Here is a 23988-nt window from a genome sequence, read left to right on the forward strand (position 1 = left end):
CATCTCTACCCACTGCTCCCATCCTGTGGTCTCTGTAGAACACCTAAGGAAGCCGGCTGTGAGTTACCAGTAGCTCAACCCTAGAGTATGCAGTTTTAAGATTAAGGCTTGGAACCTATAAACAAGTTCCACATGTGCCAGGTAGTCTCTGCCATGAGGCATGTCTCCTCTTGTGCTGGCCCTTTTGTTTGTGCAAGGGCTTAATGAAAAGCATTCATCTTGCCCAAGGGGAACTTGTTTGTAAGATCCAGTCCCCAGGTTATATCTCTGGCTTAAGAGGTTTTTGAATCTCAAAATCAACATGAGTGTTTAGACACAAGAGGTCGCTGTTGTACACTGAACAGGTTTAGAAAATCATCTGTGGGCCAAGCTACAAGTGACGAATGACAATTGAACAGCAAGTGGATTGAGTGGAGCACAAGTGGAGGGCAAGCGGACAGGAAGGAATACACTTGCCCTTCAAGCATCATTCGTCACTTGTAGCTTGGCCCTGTAACTACAATAAGGGGTATTATAGGTATTGTAGGGGTATTATACGTATTATAGGGGTATTATAGGTATTATAGAATTGGAGTATTTTCCTCAACTATGATGCACTCATGCCTTAATGAGAACTGTACCAGATTCCCCAATAACAGGTGTCCAGAGTCCAGAATCTAACTCGCTTATTGATGGATGTCGCACATGAAACTGCCCTTTACTGAATCAGACCATTGGCCCTGATTTATATTCAATAAAATCACAACCATAAAGGTAATATATACAATGAAATATTTGCTATACAAATTCACAGAACTTACTGTTCACCACACCAATAACTCACATCCACGACCCAAACGAATCAGTAAGTACAGAGCAGTGCCGTTGAAGGGCTACAAACCAATTACACTCTATAAATACCAAAAGTAATTACAAAGCATAACCGTTATTTTTGCAGGTTGTAATGTAACAGCCAATGAAATATTGCCAACATGTTATACAAAATTCAAACGGTGCAAACACAACCAATGGAAAGTCCCCAGGTCAGATTGACAAAATATGTATTTCTTAAAGAGCAACCCCCATTCTCTACGGGACCTCACAAGTAGCAGGATAAGTCTAATTCATTATTTAACCCATACGGATGAAGGCTGTTGAGTCTAAAAATCCAAGATGCTTCCAACTGAAGAAGTTGTCTAGCACAATCAATATATTTGGACGTATCTACCGTTCTCATCACAGATATTTTAATCTCCTTAAAATGATGATTCTTCTTTAAAAAATGGTCTACCAGTGGTGCTTCTTTAAAAAAATACATTGGAATAAGTGTTCTGGATTTAATACCACCCTTCTGGCCATTGTGCAATATGACTGAAGAAATAAGAGTCTATTGACCCACGCACTATATGATTGAAGCAAAAGGAAACAATTGATTTATGAACTCTTTGCATATATCAGAGGACTATATTACACCGCTATATTGTATTTGAGCATATATATAGGATCACTTTGATATCTGTTCTATACATTTGTCTGTGCACTTTAGCTGTTTAGCTAATATAACTAGTAAACATTTTTGTATGCATTTCTAAAATTGTTTTGAATTGTTTCTCTACACCGGTATTGCTTTGTGTTGTTGACATGCTCCTAATACCAGCTGGGTTAAGGTGGGGGGCAGGCATTGTCACCTGCTCCACTCCTAATACCAGCTGGCTGAAGGGGGTGGGCATTGCCATCTGCTCCATTCCTAATATCAGCTGGGTTAATGGAGGGGGCAGGCATTGCTACCTGCTTCGCTCCTAACACCAGCTGGTTTAAGGGGGGGGCAAGCACTGCCACCTGCTCCGCTCCTAATACCAGCTGGGTTAAGGTGGTGGTGGGCATTGCCACCTGCTCCACTCCTAATACCAGCTGGCTGAAGGGGGGTGGGCATTGCCACCTGCTCCACTCCTGTTCCCTGCCTGGGCTTCCCACCATGGTATGTTTTCTGGAGTGATATGGTGAGTTACCTGGGCTTTCCTCTGTGGCAGTGCCCTCTGGCGGTGCACCAGAGTATAAAGTGAGTTATCTGAAACACGCTTACTCAATTATATAGTAAGATGGGGTGTGATGACACAATATCCATAATGATAACATGCTAAGATAGGGTTGCTAGCTCTTTACCCTCCTGATGGGAGGGGGCAGCAATTTCCTTGCCTTTGCTCTGCAGTAGGCTGATTTGGGCCCGCTACAAAACATGGGAGTGCTTTCAGAGCAGTGTGAAGATGTCACGCCTGGGAAGTGACATCATTGCACTGTCCCAGGAGCACGCCTTCAATCCTGAACCACTCAGGCAGGCCAGGTCCTATCTAAGGGGACTGGTCTAACTCACAATCTGCGGCTGTAAGACTTCATAAGAGGATACCACTGAGTCAGGGTTATGAATTTCTCCCTCCTCGTCTTCTAACCAGTCCTCTGGAATATATTGCTGCCCGGCTGCTAGTCCTTCTTGGGCTCTGGCAATAAATTGCACTTGAGGTGTTTTAGGCTCTTGCTTGGATTGATGCTGTGGGCACCTGGCTTGAGTGTGCCTTGCTTGAGCACAATGGAAACAAACAATTTGCAGTGGGGGTGCACTTTGCCCTTCAACATTTTTACGCTCCCAGCTGTTGGTATTTGGCAGACAAGGCTACAGATGGCTGGATGTAATAATAGACTTCCTTTGGGACCCTGGGGAAAACTCCCTTGATAGTGGTAGAGGTAGAACACAACTTACTGCTTGCTTCTGGAAGTAAGGTACACATGTAGGGATCCCAGACCCCTGGTGGGGGCAGGGGATCCCCTACTCCCGCTCCCCACCTGCCTCCCCCACTTACCTGAGCAGCAGGGGGTGTGCACCTTCCTTCCGTGCTCCTCCATAGTGCAGTGCGCTCCCGTGCACTGCAGCCAGCGGGATTGGGCCGGTCTGGGCCCAGATCGGGGATGCTGTGGAGTGCGGGAGCACTCCTGTGCTCTGCAGCTGCTGAAAATGGGCCTGGTCCAAGGCAAACTGGGCCCATTTTCAGCAGCTGCAGAACGCAGGAGCATGCAGCAGCACCCCAAAACCAGCCCATTTTGACACGGATCAGGCCCGTTTTGAGGCGCTGCAGAGCACAGGAGCGTTTCTGCATGCCACAGTGCCCAAAATGGGCCCATTCTGCCAAGGATTGGACCCATTTTGAGGTGCTATGGAGTGCAGGAATGGACCTGAGCTCCGCAGCACTCAAAACGGGCCTGTTTTGGCATGGATTGGGCCCATTTTTGAGCTGCTGTGGAGCGCAGAAACACTCCTGCACTCCACAGTGCCGGAAAAGCTCCTGCACTCTGCAGAGCCTCAAAAATGGGCCCGATCCACAGCAGAATGGCCTGTTTCAAGCACTGTGGAGCTCAGGAGTGCTCTGCAGCGCCCCAAAACAGGCCTTCCCAGGGGCCGCATGATGATGTCACTCCTAAAGTAGCATCATCACACCTGTAGGAGTGTGTGTGTGCACTCTGCACATGCTCACCCCCCTCTCCCCAAAGGTAAGTGCCAGGCCCCTGTCCCCCACCTGGAGGTTGAGGGGGCCTGGCAACCCCTGCCGAGGTGCAGGCAACTTGCTGAAACCTTTCCCAAACATGTGAAACCAATATTATTCATGAGACAGCTCTTAAAGCTAACCTCCCATAACAACATGTTTCTCAGATACAGTTATTCTATCCCGACAGAGGGCTTTAAACTAAATCCTATGGGGAAGAGAGACAAAAATTCAAAGCCTATACATGGAGATGACAACACTAAAGATTTCCAGGAAGTGGCACGTATGCTACGAAACATTAACTCTCAGATAAGTACAGAAACAAAAACTTCAGGGCATATAACACATGGATTCTGACATCTCTACACTGATGCACAAAGTATGAGGAACAAGCAGGAGGAACGTGAAGTCCTAATACAGGAAGGGGACTACAACATAATAGGCATTACTGAAAATCGGTAGAATGACATCCACAATTGGAATACAAGGATTGAGGGATACAACTTGTTTAAATGGGATAGACAAATAAAGAAAGGGGGGAATAGCATTATATGCAAAGCAGATTTATACTTGTGAGGAAATGCATCTATCTGTGCATGGAGGTTCAGTTGAGAGTCTCTGGGTAAAAATAAAAGGAGTAAGAAATAATAGTAATATTATGGTGGGGGTCTGCTATACACCATCAAGCCAGGCAAAGGAGTTGGATTAGATACTCCATAAAAAAAGCTAATGCTATGCTAGGGGTTATTAGGAAAGGGATTGAAAACAAATCAGCCGGTATCATAATGCCTCTGTATAAATCGATGGTGAGGCCTCATTTGGAGTACTGTGTACAGTTCTGGTCGCCACACCTTAAAAAAGATATCATAGCACTGGAAAAAGTACAGAGAAGGGCAACTAAAATGATTAAAGGGTTGGAACACTTTCCCTATGAGGAAAGATTGAGGCGCTTGGGGCTCTTTAGCCTGGAGAAAAGACGACTGAGGGGAGACATGATAGAGGTTTACAAGATAATGCACGGGTTAGAGAAGGTCGAGAAAGATGTGTTTTTCTCCCTTTCTCACAATACAAGAACTCGTGGGCACTCTATGAAATTATTGAGCAGTCGGGTTAGAACAGATAGAAGAAAATACTACTTTACACAAAGGGTGATAAACACATGGAATTTGTTGCCACAGGAGGTGGTGGCAGCTACAAGCATTGCCAGCTTCAAGAGGGGACTGGACAAATATATGGAGCAGAGGTCCATCAGTGGCTATTAGCCACAGGAGATAGATGGTATTCTCTTTGTGGGGAGGTGGTGCTCTGTTGTCTTGGTGCTGGAAGGAAGGCAGTGGGAGGGCATCTGGTGTCCTGGCCTCACTGACAGTCCTTTAGATGGCACTGGATTTCTAGCCACTGTGTGTGACAGAATGTTGGACTGGATGGGCCACTGGCCTGATCCAACATGGCTTTGCTTATGTTCTTATGTTCTTATACTCCTAGAACAAATTGCAAAGTTCTCCAAGAGATGAGACACCGTGATGATGGGAGAATCCAATTACTTGATTATCTGTTGGAAGTCCAACTCTGTTAAAAATGCCCAGATGAATTGCATCCATAGGTATGAAAACAACTTGTGGATGTAATTTCTGAGCCTCTGTCCATTATGTTTTAGAATTCTTGGAGAATAAGCAAGGTGGCAGAAGATTGGAGGAGGGCAAATGTTGCCCCCATCTTCAAGAAGAGGGAAAACAAGGATTTGGGTAAGTACCGAACATCAGCTTGACGGTACCTGGAAAAGTTTTGGAACAAATAATCAAACAATCAGTCATCGAGCATTTCAAAAGGTTGGCTGTGAACATGGGTTTCTCAAGAACAAGTCAAGTGTGACTAACCTTATCTCTTTCTTAAGAATGGCTACATCCCTTGCTGGATCCGGGGAATGCAGTAGATGTAGTTTATCTTGATTTCATCAAGGCTTTTGATAAGGTTCCACATAATATCGTTGTTGACAAGTTGGTAAAATGTGGTTTGGATCCTATTAGGTGAACCCAAAACCACCCCTGAAGAAGTCCAGCTGACAAAACACCGAGATTTACAGCCTGTCCTTCTGTAGTGTAGGGCGGAGGGGTTTCTGCCCCGTTGGGCACTTTGGCTTCTTGGCATCACCTAAAGAAAAAAGAGAGATAAGCATTTTATTACTCTATACCTTTGACCCTTGTGATACTTACCCTCTAGATGGTCTTCGTTTCTCCAGCAGCACCTATAAAAAGAAGAAAACACGATGTCACTTTCAAGTATTTATAGACTGTATTTCTGGCACTGTGCAGCTTTGAGCATTTTTGTCTGGTGACTATACAAAACTGTCTTGTTGTTATTTACATTTTGTCCACAGGGATAGTCTGCATTTGTAATATATTTATTCATACTTGACTGGGTTATTTATATTTTCCCTCCAGTTGTGGGTTCCCACTTTTTGTTCTAATTTAACTTTGGAGGGGTCTCTTTTTAATTCTGTGAACCTAGGCAGATCATGAGAAGGAAGGCAGGAAGGGTTACATCAGTGCTTAGTTCTCGTGGCCCCTTGTTACATGCCCAGGGTAAGGCCAATCACCACCATGGGGTCAGGAAGCAATTTCCCCCAGGCCAGTTTGGCCAGGGATCCAGGTGAAGTATTGTCATCTTCTGAGCATGGAGCAGGTGTCACTGGGAGTGTGGGGTGGGGAGGTAGTCGTGAATTTCCTGCACTACCCAGGGGTTTGGACTAGATGTCTCTGGAGGTTCCTTCCAACCCTATAATGTTTCTATGATTTCCACTATTGCCCCATGTGTGCTAATGTATATCCTTTGGAGCCCCATGCCAGCCTCTCTCTGTTCATTGAGCGTTTCTTCTGATACCCTTCATCAGATGTCCCAGGATGACTTTTTCAGGACAAGATTGCATGCGTTACCTGCCTCTATTATACTATTAGACCCAGTCACTTGAATGTGCAGAATAGACATCCACTGCTGCCTTGGCACTCTTTGGTCAGTACATGCAAGTTCAAACACTGAAAAATAACTTAAAACATCCTGATCCTCCTTATGTTGGGGAAACAGTTTGTGATAAAAGTTCTGTGAAAAGTTAACTGGAGCAAGAGCCTGAGCTCACCTCCATCCCAGTTGAGCCTGAGCTCACCTCCATCCCAGTTGTAAATGCTGTACCTGCCTACCACACCTGTGGATTTCTATCTATGGGGGGTGGACAGTAGTGTAGTTTGCTTTCTTGCTTCACTGTGTCTTTGCTAGGTTTTGTTGCTGTTTCTGCTGAGAAGGGTTATCACTACAGCTTGGAATTAACATCTGGGAACCAACCAACCTTGAGAAACTCAGTTCTGCATCTCTTTCAGCATATTCATGCTTCGCAGCTCCACACCATCTTTAACTGACTGTCATTTGAACTGGGAGGAGGAGACTGGGGGTATAACTTCTCTGGGAAGACTTTGCTTTGGCATTTCAGGCAATTACTATATACTTCTAGGGAGCAAATCTCTAATAAAGACCTTTAACTCATACAGCTGTGCCTGGTGAAACGGACAGTCTGAGAGAGTCCCCCTTGCCAGTCCTCACAATGAAGAGAACTGATATTTTGTTCTTCTCTGCTAGTTAGGGCTTCATGAGTGGAAGGACTAGACAACTCACTTCTCTCCTGTCTCACTCCCCATTTTCCCCATATTTACACCTTTAGCTTAGATGTAACTCCTCCAAACTGGATATGACATTTCCCCCAATGCCTCAGAGGCAGGGTGCTCTGGCTCATGCTTCCTGTGTCCCTGGACACTCATCCCCAGCCTCACCATCTGTGGTGTTCACTTCTTCTTTCATGCCACCTTCTCCTTGACTCTCAGCCAGCTGTTGTGAGGGGAGGGGCCTTCTGATGGGCTCTGCTGGCTCCTCTCCATTCCTTGGGACTGGGAGGCTGCTTGTAGGTGGGCCAATCCCAGCTAGCCTGCTTGTGGTCTTCCCCAATGATCTGTAGCCAGTTGTGCCACATCCATCTTACCAGGAAGTCTGCCTCCTTCTGCCAGCCCTGAGTACTTGGATTCCAACTGGGATGGCCAGTGCTGCCACCATTCTTCTCAGTCCATCCTTCTCCCTTTAAATCAGGCTCCATCCTCCCCATGGTGTCCTAATGCCCTTTCCGGCCCAGCTGTGTTCTCTTTCATCTGGGCTAATGGAGGTGTGGTGATAACACCTTCGGGCTCACCGGGGATGTGGTGCCAGATGTTGTGGTGCTGAGAAATGCAGTGTTAAGAGACACATCAAGGGCCACGGTGCTGGGAGACACAGAGCTGGGAGTTGGGCTGGCAGATTGGAATACTCTTTGTGGATGGTTTCTGAAAGTTGTTAGAAAATATGCTATTTGCTTGTGCTTTGTTTTAGTATCTGCTAGCATATAATCAGGAACATTCTTGCCCTCCCACAGTACTGTACTCAGTCCTTCAACAAACAACATACTCCTCTTTAAAACTTTTAATCTGTTTCTGTTGTCCTTTTCCTACTGAATCATGCACCTCACAGTTACTCAGAGCCACCTCATTAGGTAAAGATGCTTGTTCCTACTACCTACACAAAAAAGCAAGCCAATTCCTAGTCAGTCTGAACACACATGTTCAAATGAATGCAGGGACAGGGAAACACCCATGGAACAAAATTTGCTCTTGGTAGCTTTGGAGTATACTGACGTTTGCTATTAAATGGTCTTCCCCATAATTATTTTGATAGTACCGTTGTTATTATAATCCATGCCCAGATAACCACATTCCAAATCTAGTTGGCTACCGTGCCAGGAGACTCCCTATATATTTAGCTTAATCTGTAGAGTATACAAAAGGATGGCAGCAGAAAACCGAGACAACACTCTGAGGAAAGAAAAGCCACTAGAGAAAAAACATTAGGCCCTCCTAGCTGTATTGGAAAGACTCAAGGACGGAGAAAACAAAACAATGATAATTCTGAGTGTACTAGCATTTCTGCTTTCTCTACTGAAACGGCTGTTGTCTCGCAATCCTTACCCTCCAGGGCCTCCTCGGCTTCCACTCATTGGAAGCATTTGGGTATTTGGTTTGAAGATTTCTCTAGAATCTACCATTAAGGTATGTCATTCTGTTTTATTTATTTATTTAAGCAATTCGTTTTATTACCTCCCTAGTTTGTTGAAACTCAAGGCGAAGTGCAGAATTTGTAAAACCAGTGTAATGAAGAGCATTATATTACACAAAATATGCAATGCAACCAGACTAGATTATGCCATTCAGCAATAAATAACATTATCAAATGGAATTATACCACTAAAGAAGAAGTGAAGAACGGTATAATATACAGTAAACAATATAAAGAGGATAATATAGAGTAAACAATACATTGGAGGTGGGAGATTTCTAAAAAAAACCAAAACAGACAATTTAAGCTACAGCCCTCTCTCTGTGTGTTATGCTTTGCTAAGTTGCTTCCGACTTAGGGTGACCCTACATATGAACACACCCTATCATTAACAGACTTGCTCTCCCTCACCTCCTATATGGAGCTGAAGTGTAGGGTTAGAAGGAAGGTATTCTAACCAGTCTTCAGGTAATCCAAAATGAACTTTTGAGATGGATTTTGGCTTTACCCAAAGGCACTCCTGCTGCCCTGATGAGGGCCAAAACAGGACTCCCCTCCCTTAGGGCGCGGGTACACCTTGCAGTTTTCAAATACTGGAAATGGATCAAATTTTCCAGTTCGGACTCCCTAAACTGCCAATCAGTGAATTTTTTATTATCTAAAGACCCCTCACACCCTGGCTTTCTATCCACCATCCTGGATGGCCTGTTAGGGGTCTCAACCAACAACCTTCCACTTGTTTGTAACCTTCCACTTGTTTGAGTGGATTTGTAAGTCAGATGCAGTGATGGATTGGCTATCAATATTAAAATCTAAGGCAGCTGCTTGGTATAAACTAATCAAATTTGACCACTTAAGATCTCCCTACCTAGCCAATATTTCTCATTGTAACCTCAGAGGGTCTTTTACTGCTCTGCACTTTCAGATGATGCAAACAGCTCTTTTGGCAGGGCGTTATTCTCACACCCCTATGGAACATCGCACCTGCATTTGTGGATTACCTACAGTAAAGAACCTTTCCCACTACCTACTTTATTGTCCATTATACAGTGTGCCCAGAGCTAAATTCTTGGCTAGAATTCTATCAGTCCCAAACACATACTCTGAAATTGAGAAGATTGTGTTATTGTTATCTGACACTGATAACCATGTGTCCTACAGAGTCTCTCAGTTTGCACTTGCAGCCAAAGAGATAAGATCTAAGGTGGCATTGAATGAGGCTGTTTCGTGATTCCTGGGTAGGGATGTGCGTTTCGGCATTCAGAATGCCGAAAGAATGCCGAAACAAAAGTGTTTCGGCTTCTTTCAGGGAATGCCGAAACGTTTCGGGGAATCCCGAAACGTTTCGGGTAGCCGAAAGAAAAAAGCCGAAACGTTTCGGGATTCTTTCGTCTTTCATTCGGCTTTTCAATGGGAAAATGCCTCCGTCTTCCCGGACGTCTGGGGGAGGCATCTTCCCACCGAATAAGCCCAAAATTGGTGGGGACCTTCCTCTAACCCTTCTCTAACAACCACCCAAGTTTCAGACAGATTGGACTTTGGGGGGCCATGTTATGGCCCCCCAAAGCAGGTCCCCCATCCTCCCATAAAGGAGCATCTTCTTCATTATTTCCTATGGGGAAAAAATGAAGAAGCAGGCTTCCTTTGCCAGGGGTGGCATTTTGCATGCAAAATGCCCCCTTACCCTCAGGGGCCCTTCTCCCACCCCTCCTCCCACCCCCCACCAAGGCTCAGCCTGCTCCCACTTGGGGGGGCCATTTCATGGCCTCCCCAAGTAGGTCCTGTCAGCCCCTAAATTCCACCCCTTACAGCTCCACACAAACCCAATTCCCCCCAGCTGCCACACACAGACCCAAATCCCCACATTAGCCCCTCACAGACCCAAATCCACCCCCACCTGCCCCACACCCATAACCCCAGGAACAGGCTGGCAAAGGCCAGCCCTCTCCCTTTGTTCCCTATGCTGGGAACTTCTAAACTCTCTTTCCCTGGGCAATTCTGCACAGCCCAGGGGTGCCACAATGGTGGGCACACTTCTGAGTGCCAGCTGGTCCCTGTGAAAGAGCACCTGAACCACAGACACCCTCCCTCAAATTCCCCCACCACCTACAGAAATGGCTGGCCAGCCAGCCCCATTGTTCCCTATGATGGGAACCAACTGCACAACAAAGAATAAAACAAGAACAACACAAAATAAAGTTTTTTAAAAATTATTTTCTCCCTTCCAAAGTACAAGTAGGCAAAGCATTATGACACATAACACCAGCAGTCCCCCACACAGAAAAATAACACAACTCACTTAACATCAGAGAATCACAAAGCACGATTCCTGTCAAAAACACTTTATTTCTTGAACAGCTTTAGGCTACACAGCAGGGGGGAACACCAAAGGGCATGGCAGCAGTATCTTACACAAAAATAACACAACTCACTTAACATCAGAGAATCACAAAAGCACAATTCCTGTCAAAAACACTTTATTTCTTGAACAGCTTTAGGCTACACAGCAGGGGGGGAACACCAAAGGGCATGGAAGCAGTATCTTACACAAAAATAACACAACTCACTTAACATCAGAGAATCACAAAAACACAATTCCTGGCAAAAACACTTTATTTCTTGAACAGCTTTAGGCTACACAGCAGGGGGGGAACACCAAAGGGCATGGAAGCAGTATCTTACACAAAAATAACACAAATCACTTAACATCAGAGAATCACAAAAACACAATTCCTGGCAAAAACACTTTATTTCTTGAACAGCTTTAGGTTACACAGTAGGAGGGCACAAAAGGGCATGATAGCAATGTACTACAAAAAATAATACAACCCACTTCACCGTTTTTGACAGCAATTGTGTTTGTGTGATTCTCTGATGTGAAGTGAGTTGTGTTATTTTTGTGTAGTACACTGCTTTCCTGCTCTGTGGTGCCTTCCTACTGTGTAACCTAAAGCAGTTACAGAAATAAAGTGCTTTTGACGGCAATTTTTTGGGGTGATTCTTTAATGTGAAGTGAGTTGTGTTATTTTTGTGTAAGATACTGCTTCCATGCCCTTTGGTGTCCCCCCCCCTGCTGTGTAGCCTAAAGCTGTTCAAGAAATAAAGTGTTTTTGACAGGAATTGTGCTTTTGTGATTCTCTGATGTTAAGTGAGTTGTGTTATTTTTGTGTAAGATACTGCTGCCAAGCCCTTTGGTGTTCCCCCCTGCTGTGTAACCTAAAGCTGTTCAAGAAATAAAGTGTTTTTGACAGGAATCGTGCTTTGTGATTCTCTGATGTTAAGTGAGTTGTGTTATTTTTCTGTGTGGGGGACTGCTGGTGTAATGTGTCATAATGCTTTGCCTACTTGTACTTTGGAAGGGAGAAAATAATTTTTTAAAAACTTTATTTTGTGTTGTTCTTGTTTTATTCTTTGTTGTGCAGTTGGTTCCCATCATAGGGAACAATGGGGCTGGCTGGCCAGCTATCTCTGTAGGTGGTGGGGGAATTTGAGGGAGGGTGTCTGTGGTTCAGGTGTTCTTTCACAGGGACCAGCTGGCACTCAGAAGTGTGCCCACCATTGTGGCACCCCTGGGCTGTGCAGAATTGCCCAGGGAAAGAGAGTTTAGAAGTTCCCAGCATAGGGAACAAAGGGAGAGGGCTGGCCTTTGCCAGCCTGTTCCTGGGGTTATGGGTGTGGGGCAGGTGGGGGTGGATTTGGGTCTGTGAGGGGCTAATGTGGGGATTTGGGTCTGTGTGTGGCAGCTGGGGGGGAATTGGGTTTGTGTGGGGCTGTAAGGGGTGGACTTTAGGGGCTGAGAGGACCTACTTGGGGAGGCCATGAAATGGCCCCCCCAAGTGGGAGCAGTCTGAGCCTTGGTGTGGGGTGGGAGGAAGGGTGGGAGAAGGGCCCCAGAGGGCTGGGGGGCATTTTGCATGCAAAATGCCACCCCTGGCAACACAAGCCTCCCCCAGCTGTCAGTGGTAGAGATTAGAGCACCTACTTGGGGAGGCCATGAAATGGCCCCCCCAAGTGGGAGCAGGCTGAGCCTTGGTGGGGGGTGGGAGGAGGGGTGGGAGAAGGGCCCCAGAGGGTTGGGGGGCATTTTGCATGCAAAATGCCACCCCTGGCAACACAAGCCTCCCCCAGCTGTCAGTGGTAGAGATTAGAGCACCTACTTGGGGAGGCCATGAAATGGCCCCCCCAAGTGGGAGCAGGCTGAGCCTTGGTGGGGGGTGGGAGGAGGGGTGGGAGAAGGGCCCCTGAGGGCTTGGGGGCATTTTGCATGCAAAATGCCACCCCTGGCAAAGGAAGCCTGCTTCTTCATTTTTTCCCCATAGGAAATAATGAAGAAGATGCTCCTTTATGGGAGGATGGGGGGACCTGCTTTGGGGGGCCATAACATGGCCCCCCAAAGTCCAATCTGTCTGAAACTTGGGTGGTTGTTAGAGAAGGGTTAGAGGAAGGTCCCCACCAATTTTGGGCTTATTCGGTGGGAAAATGCCTCCTCCAGGCGTCCTGGAAGACGGAGGCATTTTCCCATAGAAAAAAGCCGAAAGAATGCCGAAATAATGCCGAAAGAATCCCGAATCCCGAATCCCGAAAGAGATTCTTGTTTCGGCTTTCAGCTTTAACGATAGAGAATTTTCTTTCGGCTTTCTACTTTCGGCTATAGCCGAAAATTTTTGGCTTGCACACCCCTATTCCTGGGATAGCATGGTATACTGTACTGTTTTAATTAATTTTAATTAACCTTTTCAAACTGTGATATTGGATTTAACTGTTTATTAGTTGATGTTTGGAAAATTTGTGACGGCCTATGGCTATAGACAATAAACTCTTTTGGACTAACAAACTTGCTCAAATCTTAAAAACTGGAGGATGTCGCTGCTTTTATTGATTCAAGACATCTTGTTTTAGGTCTTCCTCTTTTCCTACTGCTTTCCACTTTTCTCAGCATTGTTGACTTTTCCAGAGAGTCTTGCCTTCTCATGATGTGACCAAAGTATGATCACTCCAGTTTTGTCAATTTAGCTTCTAGAGAGAACACAGGCTTGATTTGATCTAGAACCCACTTATTTGTCCTTTTGGCTGTCCGTGGTATCCACAAAACTCTCCCCCATCCCTGCTGAAAGGCTGAGTTCTTATCTGTGATGAAATTCAGCATACCCTCATTCAGAGAATAATCTATGGTTTAAACTGGGCCCAACATTATTACTGGAGAAGCAAGTTAGTTAAGCTGCAAAAAATGTTTTCTGCCATTTTAGTTTAAACTGGAGGATGGCTCTCTAACTTTGACCTGGATGATGTGGTATATAAATGAAACAAACAACAAATAAACTCAGAGTCTTTCGCTCTGTCATTCTCTGGTATAAGCAAAGATATGAAGTCACGTTTTACCACAAAAGGTGCCACGTCATTGCGTAACTTTTTTTGTATGGGTTCTATGGGGCTAATTGAGGAAGCAAACTTTCACACACATATAAGTTAAGAAAAAAAAACTTAGAATTATAGCCCTGCAAGAACATTGAAATCCCAGTAATAACACCAAACGAACTCAATACACATATATCTCTTTTAGTCATATTGTTCACATACAACATTTCTGATGACCTTATTCAAGATGATAAGAGCACATTAATTTTTATCAATTTCCACAGCAACCAGCTTTCTCCTCAGCTGCCTGGCTATAACTAAGTGATAGGGGTTACAATTGCATTCAGAAAAATCTGCACCAATACCTGCATTTGGGTCATTAGCATACATCCCGGAAGATCTAGTTATTATTCCGTGGGTGGAGAGACAAAAACAAGGACTCCTGTGCTGCTTATCTTATTTGTCTTCTTAACAAGCCAATTACCTTAACAGTAATTAGCTTGTTTAGAAGAGCCTGTGATCTAAAAGTGATACAGACACTCCCTTTGAGAGGATATATTAGAAAGAGAACAGTTTAGTAGATTTCATTATTTGGGGTGTAGTTAATTCTATACTCCATTATTCCATATGCTAGAAGCATTCAGAAGACATCAGCAAAATGCCCTTCCCTTCTTTTCGGCTCCACCTATCTTTTCATTGCTATTTCTTTCTTTCCTACTGCACCTATCTTTAAGTATCTGTTGATTCCGGTTCCTACAAGCCTTTCGAGATGACTTTGGAGATGCTGGACTAGCACCACATGAAAAGAGGTTAAGGCAGGACTTAACACGAATGTGTGTTTATGGAGTTATAAAACCAGATTTCCTGGTTGGAAACCGGTGGAAGAAAAACATGTGATTGTTAATTCCAGCTCCACTGGATCATTGGCTCTGAAGGACCATTTTGCAACTCACTGTTAAAGTGATTTTGATATATTTTAATTGAGGAAATTTTTGTTAGCTTGCGTTCCTGATAGAATTAAATAAGTGGAAACTGGAAGCTTTTATATTCTTGAGTTTGTAAACATGAACCATAAATATATATGTTTGTATTAATACACATGTATTTGTGTATGTGGGAATTGATGGATTGTATGGTTAATAAGCCAATACACTGTTGATTAACAGAGTGATCATATACCCCAGTTACTTCTCCTGGGCACCAGAGGCCAGAAACATTGCAGGATATAGAATCTGTGTCCATAACACCATCATTTTCTTATGAGACCCTTTTATAGGCAGAACACAGCCAACACAAAGTCCAAAATCAGGTGACCTCACAGTTCTGAGATGGATGTTAAATTGGCATCCTTTGCTGGCTCACAGACTGAAACCACTGCAGCACTGTTTTAGATATTTTCAGGAAAGTAAATTGCCTACAAATAAGTAATACCCACAACCAGAATCTAAGGTCCAGAAGGGCTGCTCTTCAAGTTTCATATCCCAATATTTACCTTGTCACCTCCATTTGGAGTCAGGGAGCACACTAAGGGCCAGTCTTGAAGCTTGGACTTTCTCAGCGATCAAGATGCCTCCTTCCAGTTATATAGGGGAAAATCATTCAGAGGACTCAGAAAAAGTGGCCACAAAGTTTTATATCACTAAGCAATAACTCACAGGTTTCATTGCACTGTACCTCTTATCAGAACTTTAGCCATGCTGCCTAGACAAAAAGGTCAGACTGAATTTAATCTCTCTATCTGATCAATTGGTTTTCATTGTCCTTCACACTCACGATCAATGGCCATACCTCTCCCTTCAGCTTGGATGAGTAACCACCAACATTTCCACATGGGTACTGACTAGAAACATCAGGAATCTATCTCTGAGCAATCAGCACCCATCAGCCAACCATTCTGAGCATTTTCAAGTGAAGGAGGGGTGAGCAAACATTTCCAGAATTTCTAGAACAGATCAGGGAACACGTCATGGAAGGGTGGACTGTCATAACATGGCAAGTAACAAAAGGAACAGAAACAGTGATGCAACAGTGGTAGGGGAAGCTAGACAACCGAAAAGGAAATGGAAAGTAGGAGCAACAGGACGATACAATAGCATTATGACAGAAATATGCTTCGACTCAAACTTCAGAAAGCAATTGAAAAATATAGTACTGTTTTCTCTGAAATGTGATACAATAATAAACATTTCAAGCTCTGTGATTGAGTTGAGCAGACAACCGTGAGGATACTTTTTAGTTAAAGGGATCACAGTTGCCCACAAGTGGATGCTCAATCTTTAATACCTCCTTTCATTTTGCAAAGACTTCCTAAAATTTATTTCTTTGCAATGTCAATGAAGACAAAATGTTGGGGGGGGGCGTGCAGCTGAGGGGGTCGTGACCCTTTTCATAAAACACTTACCTGTGAATGGCAGGTAAATTCCTGCCTGTGCTCCCCATCCCTTGCCCTTGCTCAATGGAAAGGTGAGGGTGAAATGGTGAAGAGATGACATCACCAGGTTGAGCAACTCTCTAGGAATCCCCCCAATCTCTATGGTCTTTACCATAATAGATTGGGGAAATTACAGTTTTGGTTGATGATGTGACATCACATCCCAAACTGCACCCAGATGTGATGTTGCCACATCATGTGACTCTTCCTCTCCTCATGCACTACCCCCAAACTCCAGCTATTGCCAGGAGCAGGGCTGATAACCCTATTGAAGAAGCTGCATTAAGATGACCCATGGAAGTCCAGATACTCCTGGCTCACTGATACGTCTATTAACTGGCTACACCTTTTCTTACATACTGCTAATTTTAAATCTTCTCTCTCAGCATCAAAGGGATGTTCAACAGGTTTTTTTCATGTCAAAACTCACATGGTGAGGCTTCTGAGGAAGCTTGCATCCTGATTTACTTTTTGAATTTTTTTTCATGCACAATTGACTGTGGCTCTGGTAAGTATGCAAAATGTCCAAATGGACAGTATCATGCAACCATAGAGTTCAGAAGGACTTATGAAGCACCCCGAACAGACAACTGTGCAGCTTCTGGTTGAACACCTCCAACAACTAATTGTTTCCACGGTTAAGCCACCACTGTTGAGCCATTCTCCCTAGAAGCTAAAATGACAGAACTGAGACTATCATACATTGATCAAATGAGAAGACAAGATTATCTAGAGAAGTCAGTAATGCTAGAAAAAGTGGAAGGCAGTGGGAAAAGAGGAAGACCTAAAACGAGATGGCTTGACACAATAAAAGAAGCCATGTCCTCCAGTTTGCAGGATCTAAGCAAGTCTGTTAATGATAGGAGGTTTGGGAAGTCTTTCATGCATAGGGTCACCATAAGTGAGAAGTGACTTGATGGCACATAACACCACCCACCCCTGAATGTCATCTTGGAAGTATGTAATACCTCTCATATCTCCAAATATTTCATATATCCTTGGGCGGAGATACAGAAAATAACTCAAAAGGTGTTTTTGAAAAATGGAATGATCTTTCTGAAGTCGTACAAAAATGGTGCAATTTCTGGATTCTTCCACTAGAGAAGGAGATAAATATACATAGCAGTAAAAACTTAAGATGCATTAAGAGTGAGTAACATTTCAATGAGGTTTGACAAAGGATGACAATCCACAGCATAGTTTGAACTGATGTCTCTCAAGTCTACACAGCTATAGTTTATCCTATTGGCCCAAACAAAGTAAGAAAGCTATCCCTAAATGGCAGAAGGAATTCTTTGCAGGACAGAGATTACGACACACTGCCAAGTCTCTGTTGCACAAATCATGTAGAAGCTTATATCAATCTATATATATAAAGGCAAGTGTCCTGACTGACTCCTCAACACCCAGCCCAAACCCCTGGACCTAGAAACGTGAAATCTGGGGAGAACCTTCTTTTTGTGATGTAGAGGCTCACTAAGAAGGGATTTTAAGAAATTTGTGCAGGCTGATGGGTCAGCTGTGGAACTGTGTTCTGAGGTAAAAATTAGGTCAAGGAAACTGCAGACAGTTGAAGAAAGACAGTATATGACTCCTGAAAAGGGATTTTATATAAAAGTATGGCAGCTGAGTTTTAAAATGTTCATGGGAAGATGGTGCATGACCTTTCTAGGGGTCATTTTAATGTGGGAAACAACCCTCCTCATCTGATGGGAGCCTCTGTTGCTGATGGCCTCCCTCTAGTCAGAAGGGCATCTAGCAGATATATTTCAGTTCTAGTCAGGAATTGAACATCTGGGACATAAGCCGATAAGAGAAGCCTGATCTCATCAGATCTCAGAAGATAAGCAGGGTCATCCTTGGTTAGCAATTGGATGGGAGCAGGGCTCATTTCAAGGGGGAATGCACAAGAACGCAGTTCCGGCAGTTCCCCAAAGAGGTCACATGTCAGGTGGCCCCGCCCACCTGACTCTCGGCCATTTTGGGCCTGTTTTGTCTTGGATTGGGGCTGAAATGGCCCGGATCGGGCCTCTGATGGGTGATGGATCACTCTCCTGTTCAGCAGCAGCCTGATCCTGACTATTCTGGGCCCCTTTTCGGCCATTTTCAGCCCCTTTTGCCATTTTGGGCCCAATTTCAGCCCCTGAATGGCCAGGATTGGGTCCAAAGCAGCCAGGGTAGGTAATGTCAGGGGGTGTGGCATATGCAAATCAGTTATGCTAATGAGTTATGCTAATGAGTTCCTCCAGCTCTTTTTCTACGAAATGACCCCTGGATGGGAGACTTCCAAGGAAGATGAAGGTTTCTATGAAATGGCAAATCATCTCTCTTAGTCTCCTGGCATAAAAACCGCAGCAGCAGTTGCCATAAGTTAACTGTGACTTGATGGTACTCCCCTACATAAAAAAGCAACTTAGTAAATGAGATTGTCCCCCGGAGAAGAAAGTGAATATGAAGAGGGGGATAAGCATGGGAGAGGGAATGGAAAACTGTAGAAGAATGGGCAGAGAGGAGAACTGCACATGGTCAAGAGCTGAAGAATAGTCATGGTGAAATAAATATTGACCATAGGTACATTTAAGAAACTGAAAGTTTATTTTCTATAGCTATAGGGTCTTCATGTAGGGTATCCTGTCCCTTGAGTGCCGGCTACACAAAGAAAAAGTAAAATAGCACACTATTGTATGTGTACTATGTATAAGCAAATTTTGCACACACATACTATGGCTTGCAGAAGAATTTGCAATATGTTAGCAATCTAGCCTGAGGGTGGGAAAGCTGTCCCCAGGCAGAAAACTGAAAGAAACATTCATCTTTAGATTACGCTTCCCAGTTGCCGCCAATGGCGGGCAACCTCCCGGGGGGGGGGGTTGCCCCATTGCCTGAAGATCACTGGCAATCGGTGGGAGGTGCAAACACCCTGGAGATTGCCCTCCACCAGCAGGCAACCCAAGAAAATACACAGTAGACATGTTCCCGGCAGGGAGTGATGACATCACTTCCCAAAGTGATTGTGCCCACCGCAGGAGTACTCCCATGCTTTGCTAGGGGCATTTTTGGCCCCAAATGGGCTGAATTGGCCCTGCGCAGAGAACATCTGTGGCCGGTACAATGATATCGCTACCTGGCAGTGACATCATCATGGGAGCACCAGAAGCACACACATGCAAGGAGAACACTCCCAGAAAGTACCTGGTAAGTACCAGGTTCCTCCCCCTCCCACTGGGAGGGTATAGGGATCTCGCATCCCTGGTTTTAGATGCTGAGGTGAATCAGTTTAAAGTAATCTTTGCTCACTCCTGTGCTCCCACCTCCCTTTATCTTGTGACCTTTTCACTTTTCATTCTAAATTTCATTTTATAAAATGACCACTACAAGAGGAAAAGAAAAATGAAGGGCATATGCTATACTGAAGCATTCACGCTGTAAGAGTTCAGCTATTTTGTTTGAATGTAACTTTTGTTTCTTTTGTTACAAACGGCAGCTCGCAAAGTGCTATGGGAACGTCTACACACTGTGGCTGGGATCTAAACCTATGATCGTACTGTCCGGATTCGAAGCGGTGAAAGAAGGGCTGATAAACCTCTCAGAAGACTTTGCTGACAGACCCGTGACCCCTTTAATCCAAGCTTTAGCAAAAGAACGAGGTAAGTTGGGAATCGTAAACGAGCTTCCTTTTCTTCTCTGTAAAAAGCAAAACAAAATACACATAGATAAAAAAAAAAGAGCAAAGAAAGTCGCTGAGCATTTTAGTCACTTTTAGATTTGATTGTATGATGAGATCTGGAAACTGAATTGCTCTGCATTTACTACTCATGTTATGCGGCAGACAAGAAAAAAGACGTGAGCCTGGGCTCTGGTGTAATAGGAGAAGGCTCTTTGGGGAAGTTTTGTGAATGTATTTAAAGAGGAGCCATGCTGCTAGCTTGACAGACACTTGCAGAAGCGGTGGTTTCATGGACAAGGAGCAACCGTGGCAGGGATGGGGCTCATGCAGGAAACAAAGGGAAGCAACAGAAGGTGCCTTGTGAAAAAGTGGGTAGGATGGTAAAGAGCCAAGCAGACGATTTGAATGTGACATCTTTCATTTTCACCCACACCTCAGAAAAGAAAGATTACAATCTTTATTGTAAGTACCACCTTGCTTTTACTGCATAGTCTTCTACCTTTGAAATCCACTTCCTGCCTGGCCTTAGATTTGTTTGTTTGCATTGCTTTCCTATTGTGGAATCCTAGGCCTGTTGCATTGTTTATTGCAGGGGTCCCCAACCTTTTTGAGCCTATGAGCATGTTTGCATCGGATAGAGAGCTAGCTGGGGATGCAACCCCAAAATGTCTGCCGGGGTTCCTGGAGCAGCCAAAGCCAGCTCAAAACCATATTCACATTTATTTATTTATTTATTTGTTTATTACCTTCTGTCTGGGATGGAAAGCAGCATAGTAGAGCTCAATCTTATCAGATCTCAGAAGGTAAGCAAGGTTGGCCCCTGTTTGAACTTGAACGGGAGACCACCAGGTTAAATTGGGGTTACTCTGCAAAGGAAGGCAATGACAAGTGACATCTGTTTGTCACTTAACTTGAAAGCCTGTTGCTGGGATCGCACTATGCAGTGAGGGAGAATTCAGGCCATTGTACTTTGGTCACAACATCACGAGAATATTCACCGGAAAAGACAATAATGCTACAGCATCCCCCTGATCCAGCAAGGTAGTAACTTTTTCAAGAAAAGAGATAAAGTTAGTCTGACTTGACTTGTTCTTGAGAAATCCATGCTGGCTCTTAGTAATCACAGTAACAATGTAAAAGCTCTCTCTCTTACAAAAGTTAATAAAATATATTCAAAATGTTCTAAATAGTTCCAAATAGTTAAAATTTTCAAATACACTTATTACAATGCGTCTGCTTATAAACATCTAGAATATAATGTTTTTTACAAATTTCTTGCACACACTTTTCCATGGAAATGATCAATCAGTTCGGTGTTACATAAATAGAACTCTCTTTTAGTCCATGTAAGTTTTCAAACGCTTCAAAAGCATTCAGATGAGCTTCAAATAACCATAATGGTGATGATCAATCAAAATCTGAGGTCCATATCAATTTCCTTCTGCTCTAAGCAAAATTAAATATTTCACAGTGTCCTCTTCCATCTCTCTTTCAGCCCAACAAACCAGTAGCTTAAAAATTTGTTTCACACACGCACATACGCACTAGCTTTGCCAGTAGTGTTTGGCAGCAAACACTACCGTCAAGAAGCGGGTGTAACATGTCTGGTTAAAATGAGCTGATGGATCTTTCTCTTTGCCCTTGAGAAAGCTTGCACGTATGTGCGTGTGCGAAACAAATATACTTTTTTAAAGTATAAAACGTATAATGCTACTCCTTCCCTCTTCCTTATTTTGTCTATCCCTTTTGAACAAGTTGTTTCCTTCAATCCTCGTATTCCAATTTTGAGTGTGATTCCACCCAGTTTCAGTAATGCCTATTATGTCATAGTCCCCTTCCTGTATTAGGACCAAGTTCCTCCTGCTTGTTTCCCATACTCTGGGAATTAGTGTCGAGACATTGGAATCCATGAGTTATATGCCCTTAGATTTTTGTTGGCTGTGATGATGGCATATTCATAGAGGCATAGGAGGAAAGAGTGAAACATCCTCACACTCATTCCCAATTACCTTTTGCCTCATCTTTAAAACAGCCACTTGGAGCTGTTATTTATTTATGTATGAAATTTTAGGCCTGTTGTTCTACAAAAAAGGAACAAAACTTTTTTTAAAAGTGTTTAAAAATTCATGGCAGATCCTATTTTGTCCCTAAAAGGCAGTTTGCACATCGCATTTTTTTTTCTAAATACAAGGAGTCCTAACTTTTCTCACCTTGTGCACACATGGGATAAATGATACATCCAGAATGAGTAAGTGGAATCGGCTGCCCAAGGATGTGGTGGGTTCCCCCTCACTGGCAGTCTTCAAGCAGTGCCTGGATGAATAGTTGTTGGGGAAGCTTTAGGCTGTTCCTGCAGTGGGCAGGGGGTTGGACAAGATGTTCTGTAAGGTCCCTTCCAACTTTATGATTCTATGATTCTATAAACTGGACAATTATGTTTCCTGCAGCATACCCCAAGCAGATTTACAGATCAGGTTTGCACTGTTCTTTAATGGTGTGACTACATGTAAGTGTGTCATGTGTGGGTTCTCGTACATGTTTCCAGTGGGAACCATACATGTAGCACTAGTGCTCTCTGAAGGAATCGTGACTTATGTTGACACTTTTTCTAAACACTGTGATCCCAGGAATTTAGTAATAACCCCTTTCATGTATCACATTAGCATAATAATAGGAAGGGTCAAAATTGCATGAATGGGGGGACATATTGAGTATGTGAACTCTGAATTTCTGAATGCTGAAAGATGGGATGAATGTAAGCCTTATCTGTCTAAAGTGTACAGAGCTGGCCAACATCAGAGACTTATCACAGGACCAGACAGAAACTGATTCTGCATCAGCAGTGCAATTTTATGGTACTTATATATGTAAGCATTCACTTTGGTGTTTTCTATCCAGGCAACTTAACCTTTTTTCTTTTTTTTTAACAATAATTTCTCTGAGTACTAATCTCTAAGGGGCTTTTCATGGGTACAGGTATTGTATTTACCAATGGCCACACCTGGAAAGAACAGAGGAAGTTTGGCATAGTTACCATGCGGAAGCTGGGACTGGGGAAGAAAGGCCTGGAGCGCCAAATAGAAGAGGAGGCCTATCAGCTAGTTGAAACTTTTGCACAGGCAAAAGGTAAGTGCTATTAGGAAACTGCAATGGCCTGTGTTTGCTTCTTTTCATTACTTGGGGCCAGATAACACGAAATGTGTATTCAAAATTATAATCAGCTCCAAAATACTGCAAATAATTCCCTGCAAGGGCCATTTCAGCTTGGGGGAAATGGTGGAAGAGAAGCAGTAGGTAGGGTTGCCGATGCCAGGTAGAGAAATACCTGGATATTTTGTGGGTGGAGGTTGAGGATGGTGGGGTTTGGGCAAGGACTAGAGCACAGGAGGTTATAAATCTATATACTCCACTGTCCAGAGCAGCCATTTTCTCCAGGAGGACTGATCTCTGTCACCCGGAGATCAGTTGTAATTCCAGGAGATCTCTAGCCACCACCTGGAGGATGGCAAGCCTAGGAGTAGCCCATCTTCTCCCATGCACACTACAGCTCTGACCGAATCAATGATTTTTAAAATTTCTTTCCCTGAAGCTGTTATGTGGCTGTGAAAAAAACATGTCAGGTTCCGGGAACCTGCAAATGTATATATCATGTATTTTGGCCTTCAGTGGATGCTTGAATTAATTTGCTGTGCATAAGACTGTCAATAACTCTCCTATATATGCCCAGCATTGAAATTATGACTCCTCCTCCAGAGGCATCCCCAGTACATAATATGGCATTGTGTGTTAGCTCTATGCAACAAAAACAAACACTGTAAGTTGATTTTTAAAATCAAATTACTTTTAAGGATATTATGCTAAAGAAAATGTAGAAATGAACCTCTTCTGTACAACAAAAT

At 43.8% G+C, this 23988-nt stretch overlaps 1 protein-coding gene across 1 annotated transcript in view; it reads left to right on the plus strand.

Moving 5' to 3' along the window:
* Positions 1–19912: 19912 nt before the first annotated feature.
* LOC129332322 (cytochrome P450 2J2-like) overlaps positions 19913–23988 on the plus strand; it is a 33946-nt gene continuing 29870 nt past the window's right edge. The window contains exons 1-2 of the mRNA XM_054983360.1: positions 19913–20056; positions 23047–23215. Of these exons, the coding sequence (XP_054839335.1) occupies positions 19958–20056; positions 23047–23215 (268 nt within the window). The 5' untranslated portion in view covers positions 19913–19957. The remainder of the gene's footprint in view (positions 20057–23046; positions 23216–23988) is intronic.

This window comes from Eublepharis macularius, chromosome 6, assembly GCF_028583425.1.
Source record: "Eublepharis macularius isolate TG4126 chromosome 6, MPM_Emac_v1.0, whole genome shotgun sequence".
In the NCBI taxonomy this organism is placed as follows: Eukaryota; Metazoa; Chordata; class Lepidosauria; order Squamata; family Eublepharidae; genus Eublepharis; species Eublepharis macularius.